This window comes from Vipera ursinii (assembly GCF_947247035.1).
Source record: "Vipera ursinii genome assembly, chromosome: 3".
Taxonomy (NCBI): domain Eukaryota; kingdom Metazoa; phylum Chordata; class Lepidosauria; order Squamata; family Viperidae; genus Vipera; species Vipera ursinii.
Genome location: NC_139516.1, coordinates 106473424 through 106491321, shown reverse-complemented (window position 1 = coordinate 106491321; position 17898 = coordinate 106473424). Strand labels below are relative to the sequence as shown.

At 39.9% G+C, this 17898-nt stretch overlaps 2 protein-coding genes across 4 annotated transcripts in view; one reads left to right on the top strand and one right to left on the bottom strand.

Annotated features, from left to right (window-relative positions):
- NCF2 (neutrophil cytosolic factor 2) overlaps positions 1-17898 on the bottom strand; it is a 518710-nt gene that overhangs the window by 467541 nt on the left and 33271 nt on the right. The window lies entirely within an intron of this gene.
- Positions 1-17898, top strand: part of SMG7 (SMG7 nonsense mediated mRNA decay factor) — a 69782-nt gene that overhangs the window by 48032 nt on the left and 3852 nt on the right. Inside the window, exons 18-20 of one of the 3 annotated variants that reach the window (XM_083359066.1) lie at positions 11383-11532; positions 15690-15770; positions 17642-17798. In XM_083359066.1, the coding sequence (XP_083215192.1) occupies positions 11383-11532; positions 15690-15770; positions 17642-17798 (388 nt within the window). The remainder of the gene's footprint in view (positions 1-11382; positions 11533-15689; positions 15771-17641; positions 17799-17898) is intronic. The other 2 variants (XM_083359067.1, XM_083359068.1) reach the window with 2 other exon arrangements.

Genomic DNA, 17898 nt, shown 5'->3' with positions numbered 1-17898 from the left:
GTACTCTTTGCAAGTCAAAATGCAGATAAATATCTTTCCTATATGTTTTTCAACAAATAAAAGAATAAATCCTGAAAATTCTACTTTGCAGGGTTGTATGCAATGTACAGGCACATTAAACAGCTGTCTATCTGTCCATCTGTCTAACAACTTTCCTGAACTAGATAAACCAGGGCTTTTCAACCTTTTCACCCATTGTACCACTTTTAGGACAAGGCAATATCCGAGTACCATCAGTCGCCCAGCAACGTGTCAAAAACTTGACCCCCCCCAAAAAGGAACAAATGATAAAGTACAGGTAGTCCTCGACTTACAACAATTCACTTAGTGACTGTTTGAAGTTACAATGGCACTGAAAAAAGTGACTTATGACCATTTTTCACACTTATGACTTGCAGCATCCCCAAGGTCATGTGATTTACATTCGGATGCTTGGCAACTGATTCATACTTATGACGTTCTGTGTCCCAGGGTCATGTGATCAAATTTTGCAACTTTTTGACAAGCAAAGTCAATGGCTGGGTGTGTGTGGCCAGCTCATCACTCAGGTTGTGGGGTGCCTGTAGGGGGGGAATTTATGGGTCTCTGGTGGAGGGGGGTGGGACTGGGTTGGGTGCCTTTCTTCCCTCCATCTCTCCCATTGTCCCTACATTTCTTCTTTCCTTCCTTTCTTCCTTCCTTCCCTCCCTCTTTGTCCCTTCCTTTGGCAAGCAGGAAATCTTGTGTTGTGATTCAGTGTCAGCCTGTGCTTCCAGCAGTTGAGTCTGAGGAATCTGAGGAGGAGGAGGGGTTTGGAGAGCCTTCGGTGTCGGAGGGAGGCTCTGATGCACTGCAGGACTCTCAGCCTGGCCCCTCCAGTTGTGTTCCTCATGAGGCTTAGCTGTGTGAGGAGGAGGTGTTGGACTCAGAGGAGTCATAGCTGAATCTGTTCAGAGACACTAGAAGCAGAAAGCAATCCAGCAGAGTAGAGCAGAGAAAATCAATGAGGCAACTTAGTGAAAGGAGGAGAATGCATTGAGATGCCACGCCTTGGGACAGATAATAAAAGGGGAAGGTGTAGGTGGTGCTGGTTGCTGAAGGCAACCATTCAGAGACATTCAAAGAGAATCCTGGTCTGTTCCTGCTAATCTGTTTGACTCTTGTTTGACTCTTGTTGGATGTTTTAAATCATGAATTTTTGGTTGAAGAAAATATTCTGATTTTTTGTTTGAAAGACTTTATTATTTGGAACTGTAAATAAATTTGGTTTGGTTTTTTTCCCCAGCCTATTGATTGTTAAAAGGAAAAAAGGGTTGTCCCTGATACACAAACAGGGCTGGTCGCAGGCTGGAACAGAACATCTTGCATGGGAATTGCAGCTGGGGATTTCTCCTCCCCCCCCCCTACACACACACTCTCCCTGGCTTGTCTCTGCATCTGGGTTTTCCTTCCTCATGAGGACACCCGCAAGATTTCCTGCTTGCAAAAGGGTGATCACTTCTGCCTCTCTTGAAAGACAGGGATTTCTCCAGTGGAACAAAGCAGAGAGGATTGCTGGCATCCTCCAATGGAGAAATCTGTCTTTACAAGAGAGGCAGAAGTGATCGCCCTTTTGCAAGCAGGAAATCTTGCACGGGAATTGCAGCCGGGGATTTCTCCCCCCCCACACACAAACACACAAACACTTTTCCTGGCTTGCCCCGCTTGCAAAAGGGCAGTCACTTCTGCCTCTCTTGAAAGACAGGGATTTCTCCAGCAGAACAAAGTAGAGAGGCAAAGATGCCTGCGTTCCACCGGATGCAGCCTCCCAGGCACACGGGGTTGACACAGCAAGGCCGGTGCCCAAGCCTCTCCACACATTCAAGGCGCCCCAGGTGAACACGGAACTCCACTGATGGAAAGGGGGTGGGCTCCTGATGCTCCCCCCTGAGATGAAGGGAAGCAGCGCACCTGTGACGAGGAGACTGAGGCGGGGGTGGGAGGAAGGTTGATGTAAAGATAACCTTCAGGCAGGCAGAGCTGAGACTGACTTGCGCCAAGAGCCGCCGCTGGCCTCTTGCCTTCCCGGCTGACAGGCAGGCTGGTTGGGCAGTCCAACCTGCTGCAGCCTTCCTGGGACCCTGGCCGCAGGGACCTGTGTCTCATGCGCCTGCTTTCCTGAACACGGCACTCCGGGGGCGGGCACGCACACCGTCCCAGGCAAAGCCCACTCTCTCTGGGGCCTTGCTGGCGAGCCAGCAGACACACTTCCCCCGCAACCCCCCCTCCGCTCCCTCTGGGAAGACGCGGTGGTCCCACCTCACCATGGTTGCTCCTTTGGCCCTGGGGAGTGTCCGGGAGGAAATAAAGTCGCGCCCATGCACCGTCCTTGCTGCATTGACCCCATGCGCCCAGGAGGCCGCATCTGGGGTCGCCGATCAGCTGGCGACTCCATACGGCTGGACCTGATCTCCGCCGACAGGCTTCAGTCCACAGAGAGCTCCTGGCGGTCGACGGCTTCCTGGCGGTGGCCCCGGCCAGTGAGGAGGGTGGGAGGGGGGTACACCCTGTGGGCCCCCCTCTTTTGTGTGTCAGGCCCACAGGGCTCGATACAACTGTTGCCGTTGCCTTCCCTGCAAGCAAGTGAGCTGGGAAGGAGCGTGTGGGGGGGGAAGGATGGCGACGCCACGTACCACCAGCCAGGTGCTCGTGTACCACCAGTGATACGCGTACCACCGGTTGAAAAGCCCTGAGATAAACAACAATGAAGTGATGCTATAGATGTGGAGGAAGCAAGATGATTTGCATACTTTGTAAGATATCAAGAGACAGAGTAGCATAAATTAGTTTTAGCTGTATTTCTGTGTCTTACAATTCTTTCAGTTTTTCCCGCTTATGATTTTTTGCTGCTTTTTTGGTACTCTGGGTAATATTGAATATTCCACAAGAGAATTGTGTGATAGCTATATATGTGTGGAAGAAAATGATTAATATATTTCATTGTAACCCATTGATCTAATTTCTCCATAGCAAAGATTTTACAAAGTGATGATAAACCTTTCTGCCAAACAGCAGCAGCATGTGATAAACTGACTTTCCCCTCTCCCCTTCATTAGGACCAGCCAATAGCAGCAGCGATGGTACTTTGCCTGCTGTCTTGGTAGCTTAGCAGCTTAGTTTATCTATTTGTAGGACTACAAAACTTCCTGCCGGTTCCAATAATTCTGGGGGAAGACAGGCAGAGCAAAAGCTCTGTTCATTTTATTGAGCAGAATAATAAATCTGAGAATTGGAAAGCAACTTACTATAGTTATCAGAGTCAGGTTTAGTTGGTCAGTACAGTGGTTTAGGGCAGGCCATTACAGTATATAAAGAAATAATTAGCAACATCATAAGATATTGCTTTGTTAGCTGCGAAGTCGTGTCCGACCCATCACGACCCCATGGACAACGTTCCTCCAGGCCTTTGTATCCTCTACCATCTTCTGGAGTCCATTTAGGCTCACGCCTACTGCTTCAAGTGACTCCATCCAGCCACCTCATACTCTGTCGTCCCCTTCTTCTCTTGCCCTCAACCTTTCCCAGCATTAGGCTCTTCTCCAGTGAATCCTTCCTTCTCATTAGGTGGCCAAAGTATTTGAGTTTCAACTTCAGGATCTGGCCTTCTAAAGAGCAGTCAGGGTTGATCTCCTCTAGGACTGACCGGTTTGATTGCCTTGCAGTCCAAGGGACTCGCAGGAGTCTTCTCCAGCACCAGAGTTCAAAGGCCTCAATTCTTTGGCACTCAGCCTTTCTTATGGTCCAACTTTCACTGCCATACATTGCAACTGGGAAGACCATCGCCTTGACTATACGCATTTTTGTTGACAGGGTGATGTCTCTGCTTTTTAGTGTGCTGTCTAGATTTGCCATAGCTTTCCTCCCGAGGAGCAAGCGTCTTTTAATTTCTTGGCTACAGTCCCCATCTGCAGTGATCTTGGAGCCCAGGAAAATAAAATCTGTCACTACCTCCATTTCTTCCCCATCTATTTGCCAGGAATAGATGCCATGATCTTGGTTTTCTTTTCTTTTTTTTCTTGAAAACTTTTACAAAATTTTAATAATAACCCCCCCTCCCCCCTTCCCTCTCCCCCCCCCGGACTTCCCAAAGCAGAATACAGGGATACAGGGTATTACATATAGCAATCTTATGCAAACATATGCTAAATATCTATTACAACATTAACAAATCTCCCACCCTTTAACTCCCTTATAACAAAACTAAAGTAATTATAATAACACATCTATAATTGTTAAGAATTATTCATATGCTATTTAAAACTTTTTAGTCCCATATTTGTTTTGAATATAATCAATCCATCTTTTCCATTCCAAAATATATTTTTCTTGTGACTGTTCTTTCAAATATGCTGAAACTTTTGCCATTTCAGCTACGTCCATTACTTTAAGTATCCATTGTTCTACTGTAGGTAAACCTTCTTTTTTCCAATGTTGCGCCACCAACAGTCTGGCTGCCGTTATTAAGTGTAACATTAATTTAGTTTCTATAACAGTACAATCAGAAATAATCCCCAATAAGAATAGCTGCGGAGTAAATCTTATTTTTTTCTTAAAAACTTTCTGAAAAATCCACCATATTTTTATCCAAAAGGCTTTAACATTTTTACATGTCCACCATATATGATAATAAGTTGCATCTTCACTACCACATCTCCAATACTTAGGTGGTTGATTTGGATACATACTTGCTAACTTTTTAGGATCTAGATGCCATCTATAAAACATCTTATAAAAATTCTCTCTTAGGTTTTGTGCTTGTGTACATTTCCAACCCAATTTTTTTTCCCAAGTATCCATCATTATGGGCTCTTGAATATTCTGAGCCCATTTTATCATACAATCTTTAACTAATTCCGATTCTGAATCAATATAAGAGCATTATATAACCTTTTTTATTTTTATTTTTATTTTAATCCCATTTATATCCTGCCCTTCTCCGAAGACTCAGGGCGGCTTACAATCTAAGCACAAATCAAATATGCTTAGCAATAGCCTTCATTCTATGTATATGCCTGCTTATTAGGGCTTTCGCCCCCCCCCCCAGCAGCATTATTACAAAGTCAGCTTATTGCCCCCAACAATCTGGGTCCTCATTTTACCTACCTCGGAAGGATGGAAGGCTGAGTCAACCTTGACTTTGATCTCTAATTTGCTTTATCACATTTTTAAAAGTTTATAAAAATTTTCTTGATGTTGATTTGGTGCATATATTCCAACCAAAAGTATTATCTTTCCTTCTATTATAAGTTCAATTGCAATATATCGTCCTTGTGCATCTGCCTCAATTAATTTAGCAATTAGATCTTTCTTTAAGTATATAACTACTCCATTCTTCTTATCCGGGGCAGATGCAACAAAATGTATTCCCAATCTGGAGTTTGTCAAATACTTTTGGTCTACTACTCTAATATGTGTCTCTTGCAAACAAATAACATCATTTTTATATTGTTTCAAATAATGAAATATTTTTTCCTCTTTTGTGGTGAATTTAAGCCATTAACATTCCAAGTTAGAAACTTGGTCGCCATCTTTTGTAACTAGAAGCTTTTGGAACAATTCCTGCAGATTCATATGAACCTGTTGCTTTGGTCTTGCCCTTCCCACTGCTTCCGTTTTAGTAACTTCTTGAGTTTTAATTTGATCTTGCTGTTTCTGCTGTTCTTGCGCTTTTCCTCTGGCTGCTGCTTGCGTCACTCTTTGGCCTCTAGGTTCCTCTATTGATTTCAAAGGCTGGTCCATATCCACAACTAATTGTAGTTCTTCTTCAACCAACAAATTCGAACCTTCCGCATGAATCTGCTTCTCTTCCATTTGACCCTATTTTTTCTCTCCTTCACTTTTTTTCAGGAAATAGTGGCAAATCTGCTTTCAGTACATTAAAATAAAATTCTTTTCCTTTCCCTATTGTATTAAGACGATATCTAGTGCCTAAGTAGTTAACCACTATTCCAGCTGGTATATCCCATCTGAACTGATGCTGCCATTTTTTCAATTCATTTACCAGAAAAGCAAACTCTTTCCTTTTTCTTAAAATTTTTGGAGGAATTTCTTTCAATATCAAAACTTCTTGATTTTCCACTTGGAACCTATTATTATAAAAAGCTTGAATAATTTCATTTCGAATCACCCTCTTCGAAAAATAAATCACCACATCTCTTGGTAAATTCCTCTGCTTCGCAATCCAGGAGTTGACTCTAAAAACTTTCAATTTCCCGTATGAAATCCTCAACTTGCCAACCCATTATTGGAGCAAAGGCCTTTGCCAGTATCTCTCTCAGGTTTTTCTGTTTGTTCTCCTTCAATCCTCTAATTCTTAAAGCAAATTCCATTTCTGTATATTGTAGCATTACAGTTTCATCTTCCATCTTTTCCATTTTGTTTTCAGCCTCAGTCATCTTATCTTCCAAAGCAATATTGCCTTGAGTTAATTCTTCCATACGATCATCCATGTTTTGAATATGTTGTGCCAATCCCTGAAATGCCAATAGAATATCTTCTGTTATTTCTTTATTTTAATCTGCATAGTTTCTTTAATTTCTCCAATCTCTTCTGACATTAACTGAAATTTATCATTCATTTTTTTCACCTATTTTTTCCATCTTGTTTTCTATTTTCTCCATCTTATCATTTATTTCTTTTTCTATTTCTTTAGTTTGAGATTTCAAAGCCTCCTGCAGGTCTTTTAATGTCAAAGTTTGGGGGGGGCATTAAAGCCTGTAAGTTTGATTGCTGTGCTGGCGAAGTCCCTGCACTCCTGGGGGCCCCAGGTTTTGATGATTTTAACGACATCTTAAATCAATTTTATTCTCTGTATTTTAAAAGATTAATCAAGTCAAAATGTTTATAGTCTTGCTGTTCTCTTAAAATTCTTTTAGGTTCTTATAATTTTCTTATAGTCTTTACAGTTTTCAATATCCAAACAGCCACTTTCACTTTCAAAGCACTTTTGATTCTTTGTTACAAAGAATCATTCAGGCGCCATCTTCCCTTTCTTTTTAAAACGACAGAAAGAAAGTTGAGATTCCAGAGTTAAAGTCTTATACTTGCTGTTTATAATGCTCCCGCATCCGCTCTGCCTGCGTTAATTCCTCAAGATAACAATCAGATCAAGTCAACTCCAGCAGGAGTGGATTCAGCGTCTTGCTCTGCTTTGAAGCAGAGAAATCCTGCGATCCAGAGTGTTTCCAGGCTTTGGGGGAGCTCTCACCCTCCAAGTCCCAGAATAAACACTCTGAGGCTCTAGGGGAGCTCTACCCCTACCTGGAATCTCCCCTTCCCCTCTTGGCCTGAGGGGAAGGGTTTTCAGCCACGGAACAGCTGATTGTCAGGTGCTCCGCGGCTTTTACGGAATCAGGGTTGGCGGTCGATTTTGACCTTCCACGCCGCTGAAGCACCACCCGGAAGTCCAATCTTGGTTTTCTTAATGTTAAGTTTCAGTCCAACTTTTGCACTCTCGTTCTTCACCTGCAACAAGAGGCTCTTTAGTTCTTCTTCACTTTCTCCCATTAGAGTGGTATCATCTGCATATCTTAGGTTGTTGATATTTCTTCCAGCAATCTTAATTCCAACTTTTGATTCATCTAGCCCTGCCTTTCTCATGATGTGCTCTGCATATAAGTTAAATAGGCAGGGCGACAGTATACAGCCTTGCCGGACTCCTTTCCCAATTTTGAACCAATCAGTGGTTCCGTGTCCAGTTCTCACTGTTGCTTCTTGGCCCACATATAGGTTTCTCAAGAGACAAATAAGATGGTCTGGTACGCCCATCTCTTTAAGAACTTGCCACAGTTTGTTATGATCCACACAATCAAAGGCTTTAGCATAGTCAATGAAGCAGAAATTTTTCTGGAACTCTCTAGCTTTCTCCATGATCCAGCGTACGTTGGTAATTTGATCTCTAGTTCCTCTGCCTCTTCGAAATCCTGCCTGTACTTCTGGTAGTTCTCGATCCACATACTGCTGGAGTCTAGCTTGTAGGATTTTAAGCATAACTTTACTAGCATGAGAAATGAGTGCAATGGTGTGATAGTTTGAACATTCTTTGGCACTGCCTTTCTTTGGAATTGGAATGTAAACTGATCTTTTCCAATCCTGTGGCCACTGTTGAGTTTTCCAAATTTGCTGGCAAATTGAGTGTAGCACTTTTACTGCATCGTCTTTTAAGATTTTGAATAGCTCAGCTGGAGTACTGTCACCTCCACTAGCTTTGTTGTTGCTCAGCTTTTCTAAGGCCCACTTCACTTCACATTCTAGGATGTCTGGCTCAAGGTCAGTGACCACCTCATTGTGATTATCAGGGATGTTAAGCTCATTCTTGTATAGTTCTTCTGTGTAATTTTGCCACCTCTTCTTAATCTCTTCTGCCTCTGTTAGGTCCCTGCCATTTTGGTCCTTTATCATGCCCATTTTTGCATGAAACGTTCCCTTCATCTCTCCAATTTTCTTGAAAAGATCTCTGGTCCTCCCTATTCTATTGTTTTCTTCTATTTCTTTGCACTGTTCATTTAAGAAGGCATTCTTATCTCTTCTAGCTATTCTCTGGAATTCTGCATTCAATTGGGCGTATCTTTCTTTTTCTCCCTTGCCTTTCGCTTCCCTCCTTTCCTCAGCTATTTGCAAAGCTTCCTCAGACAGCCATTTTGCTTTCTTGCATTTCTTTTTATTTGGGATGGTTTTGGTTGCTACCTCTTGTACAATGCTGTGAACCTCTGTCCATAGTTCTTCAGGCACTATATCTATCAGATCTAATTCCTTAAATCTATTTGTCACCTCTACTGTATATTCAACAGGGATATGATTTAATTCATACCTGAGTGATCTAGTACTTTTCCCTAGTTTCTTCAGTTTAAGCCTAAACTTTGCAATGAGAAGCTCATGGTCTGAGCCACAGTCAGCTCCTGGTCTTGTTTTTACTGACTGTATAGAGCTTCTCCATCTTTGACTGAAGAGCATATAGTCAATCTGATTTCTGTGTTGACCATCTGGTGATGTCCATGTGTAGAGCCGTCTCTTGGGTTGTTGGAAAAGAGTGTTTGCTATGACCATCGTATTCTCTTGACAAAATTCTATTAGCCTGTGCCCTGCTTCATTTTGTACTCCAAGGCCAAACTTTCCTGTTATTCTGGTTATCTTTTGGCTTCCTACTTTAGCATTCCAATCCCCCATGATGATAAGGACATCATTTTTTGGTGTTCTATAAAATGCTGTAGGGCTTCATAGAACCGGTCAATTTCATCCTCTTCAGCACTGGTGGTTGGGGCATAGACTTGGACTACTGTGATATTGAATGGTTTGCCTTGGATTCGAACTGAGATCATTCTGTCATTTTGAGGATTGTATCCCAGTATTGTCAATCTGTCAATTAAATTTATAGAGCACCAACATTTATAGAGCACCAAAACCAACTCTAGATGGCGCACAACAATCAGATAAAAATAAATAAATAAATAAAAACAAAAATATAAACACCCATATTAATAACTATCGTTAAAGTGAAAAAATATAAATATAGGAGAAGGAGGAGGATAAAAATGGCCACCTCTACAATGGAGCCATCTGAGCAAGTCTCTAGGAGTCCCAGGCCTGGCAACATAGACTTGTCTTGAGGGCTTATCAAAAGGGATGGAACCAATCTAATTTCAAGGGGATATCATTGAGAACAGTATGTGCAGGGAAATAAGTCATAAAATCACTTGAAAAAAGTAATTAAAAAAGTAATTAAATGCAACAGTCCATCAAAGTCATATTAAAACAACATTCCTAAGTACATCTCTATGTTTTTTCTGACAGAGATATCCACATAAGCCTACAGGTGGTAGCCCTCATAAAGCTAATACTGTTATATTTCATTCTTATATCACCTTTTAAAAAATAAAAGCGAGGAGTCAATTGCTTCATGTTAGTAGTTGCAAATATGTTAAAGGTTTTTTTTACTTTCCTGTGAAAGTTTGCTAGAAATATTATAAAAGAATACCATAAAGCTCTGTAATGTTTTATGTTTCAGATTTACTTTTATATATTTAGATTTATTTCAATAACCTTAAGAATTGATTTTATCCCAGCTGTAACAGTTTTGAAGTATTTGTCCTAGGGTACTATATATTTCAGGCAGGTACATTGTTGTCGGGAACATATGGAAAAGACAGATAATTTTTTATAGACCAAGAAAAAGCTATGATATTCAAGATCAGAGAAGGACTTTGCTCACAACTAGCATTCTGAAAACTTTCCATCAACTTCCAGGAATTTTTTTAAAGTCCAATTTCTATATTAAAGGGAGGGTTCTCAAAATATGAGTTGTATCCCTTAGGACAGGGGTCCCCAACCAGTACCGGGCCGTGGCACGCCAGCAACTGGGACGCACTAACAAGCAAAGCCCCAGGCGCAGGATGCAGGCAGCACACAAAACCATGCCCCCTCTGATCCACGGAAAAACCTGTCTCCACGGAACCGGTCCCTGGTGCCCAAAAGGTTGGGGACCTCTGCCTTAGGAAGTTGCAAGCAACACACAGGGACCCACAAATATTTTAGCAGTCCATGCAAAGTAGGAATACTCTAAAACCTGTTCCAGCTTTGCCTGTGGACTTGCCTAGAAAGAACAGGGAACAACTTGGCCCAGGTTTTGAGAGTGTTTCTGCTTTGCATGTGGTAATCATCAGGAAATTCAAAACTTGCTCCCAATTAGAGCGACCTGCAACAAGCTAATATAGATGGCAGAATGAGGAATAAAACCAAGAGTAATTTTTATTTTTGAGAGGTAGCTAAATCTTAGATCTAGTCATCTGCAAAATACATCAGTTTTATATATCATTCATTTAGTTTTATTCATGACGTGGGTTGCAAAAATTCATTTGTCGTTTTAGGGGATCATAGTATTGCATTATTTGAGAATTCTGCCATATTGTATATATGTCTAGATCTTCCAGTTTTGATCAATGAGGTAATATAAACATATCTTGCATTATGGGCAAAATTACTGTTTATACCTTTCAGAACCGCTAAGATGTTAAATAACTTACTTTGCACACACTTGCTAAGTCAGACAGTAGGTACTACATTTTCCTCAAAAGTCAATCCTGATGTTCTATTTCTCTGTACATTAAACATGAAGGGAAGGGGAGGGATTCCTAAAGCATGAAACAATGAGAGAAGGTTATATTAACACTGCTTTTCTCTTCTCTCCCTTGAATCTTGACTTCTTTTCCTCTTTACCTCTTTGACTAGATTTTGCATGCTGGCTTACCTATCTTTGCATTCCTTCCCTTTCTCCTTAACTTGCATTTGGGCCTTTAAACTTTGTCGGTTGCTATTCTTGCTTCCTTGTCTTTCCATGCTGCATCTCACTGTGCTCCTTTCTGTCACTAGGACCCCAAGAGCTCCCCTCTGCTTCCTCCGGACCTGTTAAAGAGTTTGGCTGCCTTGGAGGAGGAGGAAGAGCTGATTTTCTCTAATCCTCCTGATCTTTACCCAGCTCTACTGGGGCCTCTCGCCTCTCTTCCTGGACGAAGCCTCTTTGTATGTATTTGACTTAATTCTGCTGCTTCTTGCTCTAATTTTGCCATTATCTTCCTTTTTTCCCCCCTTGCAAGGTCAGTTGGAGGTCTGAAATCTATATTCCTTGCTGAAATTGTTTTAATGGGGGAAATGGAGATCTTATAGGAGAAAGCAGCTTTTACACAGATGTAATGTTCTGTCAGGGTTGCTCCTTTCTGGCCCAATGCACAATTTTTTGTAAACACTGGAAAAGGGGCCATTTTGAACCATAGTCCACCAAATTCTGTTTTCTACAAAAATGGGTTCACCTTGACTTTTCAAGTCTATTCAGTTGGGGGAAATAGGTGTGCTAGCCTACTACATCCTACTAATAGGGGTTATTCTACCTGACCACATTATTGCTCCGGAATTCTTATTCAAGCACAATGTAAGAAAGCTGACCCAGATTCTGGTTCCTTCTTGGCTTGCAAGAAACTTTGTAGTTAAGTTTTCCATCTGTGTTAATATAAAGGTAAATATAATTTTACATTATGTAATATGAATGAAATAGGCATTAAGAAACTAGAACCATGAATTTAAGACCAAGCAAGCATTTTTCAGCCACTTAATTAATTTTAATAAAATGAGACATTCTTTTTTAAAGTGTAGAAAATGAACTCCTGTCTTTCTGCATGTGGTCCATTGATCTCCTTTTTTAAAGGTTGCCCAAGCTGTTTTGTCATTTATCAAGCAGAAACATAAGGTCCTTCAAGTAAGATTGAGATGAAAAAATATTCATATTTGTTAATATAATCAATAGGGGCTGGTTTAGGTAATATCAGGGTTTCATGCAAATTTCATTAGTCAACCAGATGTGGAACATGGAAATATAAGTTTTCCCTCTTATTGTTCCCAGCTTTTGCTGATAGAGAGCATTATTCTCTATTACTGGAAAAGGAGTAACCCTTGATAGATTCATCTTTCAATAATCTAATTTGAGGGTATCATAGATTAATATAAAGAGCACGTGTATTTCAAGTGTATATGACATTTATGTACCTATATCCGTCCTGGGGTCATGAGTGCAGAAAAGTCCTTAATTAAGGAGATTCTATGTATTTTACCATAAAATGTGGAGAGATCCTGCTCCTTAATATATGTTCAACCGTAGTGAAAATCCAAAGGCTTTCTGATTGAATTCTAATTTCTAATTAAAATACTACTGTTAAGAAAGAGAGATTCTGTTGTCATAAAATCACTAGAATTTCTTTCTTCTTGTTAATTATATATTTGCCTAGGATGCTTGATGGGAAGGTAAGAACAGTGAAGCTCTCTAGAGGTTGAATTTTTATATGATCATTTCATTTATATACATATAAAATATCTTTATTTATATAAAGCTCCCATGTGGAATTGGCTAAAAACTACTTCCCTTAAAACAGACATGTCAAACTCGCGACGTCATGTGACATCGCGCAACGTATCAGGACTGTTTTGCCATTGTCGGCAATGGGGTGGGAGTGGCTGCCACATGACGCGTCCGGGCCGAGGGCCGGCAGTTTGACACCTCTGCCTTAAAATGTTGGGCAAAACTACACTGAGCTGTTTATATCAACATTAGAGATGCATGGTTAGATGAGAAGCTGCAAAGAGAACTTAATGTTAGTCTATTACACAAAGCATAGTTAATAAAAAGTATTATACTTCAACTTTGTAGGGTCTTGATTATGTTGTATAAATTTACTTTCAGTGATAGGTCTTTAGAAATGTCACTTTCTCAGAAAGAGTTCCTACTTTGTAATCACAGTAACGGCATATTTATTAAATGGAAGCTATCAGGACCCACTCCAATCCACATTTTAGGAAAGAAGAACTCTTGGAGACAGGATTGTCCAAGCAGGAACTTTTACTAAAACATGATGGACAGTGGATAATCTAGACAGGATCTGGAAACTGTGTTTCAGATTGATACTTTTAAAGTGTCCCCGAGTAAAAACCCCTCCCCTCAATCCATTTGGTCAGTCCCGGATCAATTAAGTTTCAGGTGTCAAAACCTTTCATGGGAAAAGGGATCTTCCATGCCTTTACGACATTTGCTCCCTCCCCTTCAGATTCCAATTGGAGATACAAACCAGAATCTCTCCCCCCACCCCCCTTTCTTTGTTGTTCTCAGTTCAAAGGTTCTTTCCCTGGTTTTTGATGATGGCCTCCAGGCAGGCTGAATAAACAACCTTGCATCCAATGGATAGGGATGGCCAATTAACATCTCTTCTCCTCCTTGGGAATGGCAGAATCCAGTAAGGGGGGGAGATTTAGGGCTGCACAGATAGGGGGTTAGGAATGAATATAAATGGATTCTGACAGAAGCTTATTAAGGATCTAAATATTTAGAAATATGTCTTGTATTCCTTGACAAGTGAAGGAGTTCCTTTCATTATCATGGGAAGCTTGATTCCATGGGAGCCTCCCTACTGAACAGGAGAATAGGAATGGGAAGGAATAGATGCCATTTCTTGTTTTCCTTGGCAATTCCCAATAACATTTATGCTAGAAAATCTTCTAGTATTCCAGAACAGATTCTTTTTGGTATAGGAAGCTGTCAAGAGAAGGGAAATCGTTAAAATTTCAGGAAAGTTGCAGTTCTGGATTGAGCTGGCTGATTGTGAGTGTGTGTGTGTGTGTGTGTGTGTTTGTGCACGCATGCATGAGTTAAAGAAAATGCTTGATTTGTATTAAAATGTAGTAGGATTATGCATACATAATCTTTCTGGGATTTTTATTCCAATGAAATTGTGAAAGAGAATGGCCCTCAGTTATCAGACATAAAAAATCCCCGTAATGTGTTTTTTTTTACCTTAGCAGAATATTTTTGTCTCCATATACTTTTGAGTTGATTTTAATGTATCTTCTGACAGTTACCCTTAAACTATCTTTCCAGTTCCATAAAGCAACTTACAGTAATTATCTTCCATATACATAAAATGTTTTGTTTTTCTGAAGAAAGTGGTAGAAGACGAATATGAAATTTTTAGAGAAAAATCCATCAAATTTATTAGTCATTGAGAGTAGCAGTTCTTTAGACTGAATGCTACTTGTGCTCATCTCCCCAGTATCATTTGAAATTAATGATTTTAATTATGCAGTTGGCATTGATTGCATCCCTTCCAGTCAAATCCTAATGACATGCCAGGCCAAGGCCTCCATTATAAGACAGTTGAAGATATGTGGCTTTTTATCTGGAGATATGTGTCAAATTGACATCAGTTAATGCCAAAATATGATACTAACCCTGAGCACATGCTTTAAAATTAATTTGTCTCACCAGCCAATGAGAAGTTTTTATTTTTTTTACCAAGATTATGCAAATTAAGCAGTTTTGAATAATTGTTATACAATGTTGTGCAATTTATTCTGATTTTCTTTTCACAGAGAAGGCCAGTAACTCTATAGGATTGCTCTCATACTTCTATGCTTTCCCCTGGCGATAAATTATATCGGACCTTGTTTCTGCTGTATGAAATTGGAGTTTCTAATGAAACTAATCTTCATTCAAATGATATTCCTCATTTTTTTTCTACACTTAAGAACAGACTTGCATATACAGCTCTGCATATTAGTTTTAATTATTTTAATCAGCTAGTATTTAATACAATATCTTCATTTTGGCTAATGTTGATCTATTAACTGCATTAACAAGTTATTTGCAACATCAATATTCTTTTTTCAACAATAAAACCCTAAATACTACCAAGTTTCTGGTTATGGAAATACTAATTCAGATATTAAACCTCCTTATTTAAGCAGAGCCCGATTAGTCTGAATATGTCATACATTCATACCTAATTAATATTTTGATAAACTGCAATTTTATGGTTCCTTGACCATACGAGGTGTTAAAGCATATTGTTTTAGTATGAAATTTTCTAAATGAATTGCCATTTTTTGAGAGCTACACATGCAACTGACTGCACTGTTTGCTATCATTTGCAATTTAATCAAATTATTCATATCTGTTTTACACAGTTTATTTTAAGTGCCTTATCATATAGTAAAAGAAGTTATACAAGGATCTTTAATATGATTCTTGTTCTCATGCATGCTATATGAACTCCCAGGACCCTTCCCACTCTGTTATATTTATATTAACTGACTTGTAAGTCGATAACAAGCTTTATTGCTCTCTTTCCCTTGTCCTGAAGAAATCACTGTTGGAGAAACCATCAGATCTGATGTCACAGTCACCATCTTTCCTATCGCTCACAGGCTTCTCTCTTAATCAGGTAACTAACAACTTTCTCTTTTTTTCTTCTGGACAGCTTTGTCCCTTTGTTAGGAGCATGTGTTGCTCTGAAGAAATAGCTTAGCAGAGCTTTGAACAAAGAACCATTTCCAAGCTGCTTTGGAAGCAGTAGAGATCCTCTTGCTTCTAAGACTAGGAGCTGGGCTAGCCAGCTAGCCAGTGCCAGAAAGACGCAGTCAGGGAGCAGTATCAGTTGCCTTCTGCAGGATGCGTTGCCCACGATCTTTACTCAAGACAGGTGGCAAGTAATACCTAGATTCTATACTCATATGCTGGAAGGCTTCCACATTGGTTGGCTGGCTTCAGCAAGTACCATACAGTAGTCTAATAGACAATGTGGCAAGGTTAGCCAATCTGGAGTCTCTTCAATAAACCAGCTCTTCCAGGCTGGCTTCCTGCTATGGACAATCCTACAGTGCTTACTAAAGCTACCCAGGTTAAAAGACCTTGAGAACAAGCACAGGTAGCTACAGGCTGGTTGAGATCAGCCAGTGCTATGGGAATGGATCTGTCTAGTGTGTATGTGTATTAGCTATTTATTTATACATAAATACATACATACATGCAGCCATAAGTACTTGAACTTATATGCTGGAAGGCTTTTACCTCATAACAGTAAACATTTTTTTAAAAAAAGAAAAATATTACAACATGCATTCAGACTAAAATCTGTATGCCGCATGAGCAATTGCCTACGATTAGGTAGCATCTTTTACCCCAGAGGCTCATTTTTTCTCCTTTCTGGAATGTGATCAGAAGAGCCATCATAACTTCATGGGGTAGGCCATTCCAGAGCAGAGGAGCTACTGCAAACAGCTTGTTCCTGGACACTCTTTATGTTAAGTTCTTGGGGGTAGAAATTCTTATTCTGTCCTCTCAACCAAGAGGAATCTCTGCATCAGATGGCCCCGCAAATAACAAGGACATGAGCCATAAATCATTGCAAATTGTTTATACTGATAGTAGTTAACTCTGTTGGTCTGAACCATTTTTTGATGGAAGGGAGAGCTCTCATGTTGGAATATTCCTCCGTCCAATATAGTAATACCATAAGGTGAAAGTAATTTTAGGCTGTAGCTTCCCTTGTAGCATGCTAGTTGTCTCTGGCTGGAGTTTCATGGTATGTTAGCTATGTATGGATAACACAGCACATTTTATCCTTGTAAGCTGTGCATCCTGTGTGGTGATTAGACTCCTAAAACAGCTTGAAGGTGCCCTGCCAATACAAACTTATGTGAAAACTAGGCACAATGCCTGTGTATTTTGAGGCATGATAGTGGTGTGTTCAGTTGCCACGTCTAAACAATTCAATACAATATATACTATCCTAGCACATTTCATTTTGCTTTCTTATTGACTGACTGACTGACTGATTGATTTCATCACAGTTTTAATATATGTTATGAATAAATGTTTACAAATCAATTGTCTGGTATTTGTTTTGCAATCTGATTTTTTAATTTTGACCCAGTATACTGTTACAGATTTTTTTACTTTTTTATTTTTCATTTAAGAGCCAAGAATGGTGCATAGCAATATTCCTTATTTTACCCAGGTTATATCTAAGCCCTTATATCATGTCATTTAAAATAGATAAATATCTTGTAATATGCAAAGAGACCTTTGGTGTTTAATATTAATTACTGTCATTATTAAGCTAAACGGTTTTTGGTACCTTTACTGTAAACTCTAAAAATCTGAAGTAAATCTTATCTACTTCAGAAATATTGGATAAAAGCAACATGGACATACCCTCTAATAGTACTATACTGTACTAATATATTGAATTGGTCTGGTGTGACCCAAGTTGATTCCTTTCTTATCCCTGTGTTCTTTCTTTCAATTTTATAGGAAAGATATCCAAACAGCATGTTCAATGAAGTTTATGGGAAAAACCTCAATGCCAGCACAAAAGCCGAGGTTACACCATCAGTAGCTCACCAGGAGACTTCACTTTATTCTCTTTTTGAAGGTACTCCATGGTCTCCATCTCTTCCAGCTAGCTCAGGTGAGGCCTCCAGCATTCCCTTTGTCGCCTATAACATATAACCAGAGGATAATGTGTGTACCACTTGCTCAGCAACCCAACACTCATTCCCATTACTATT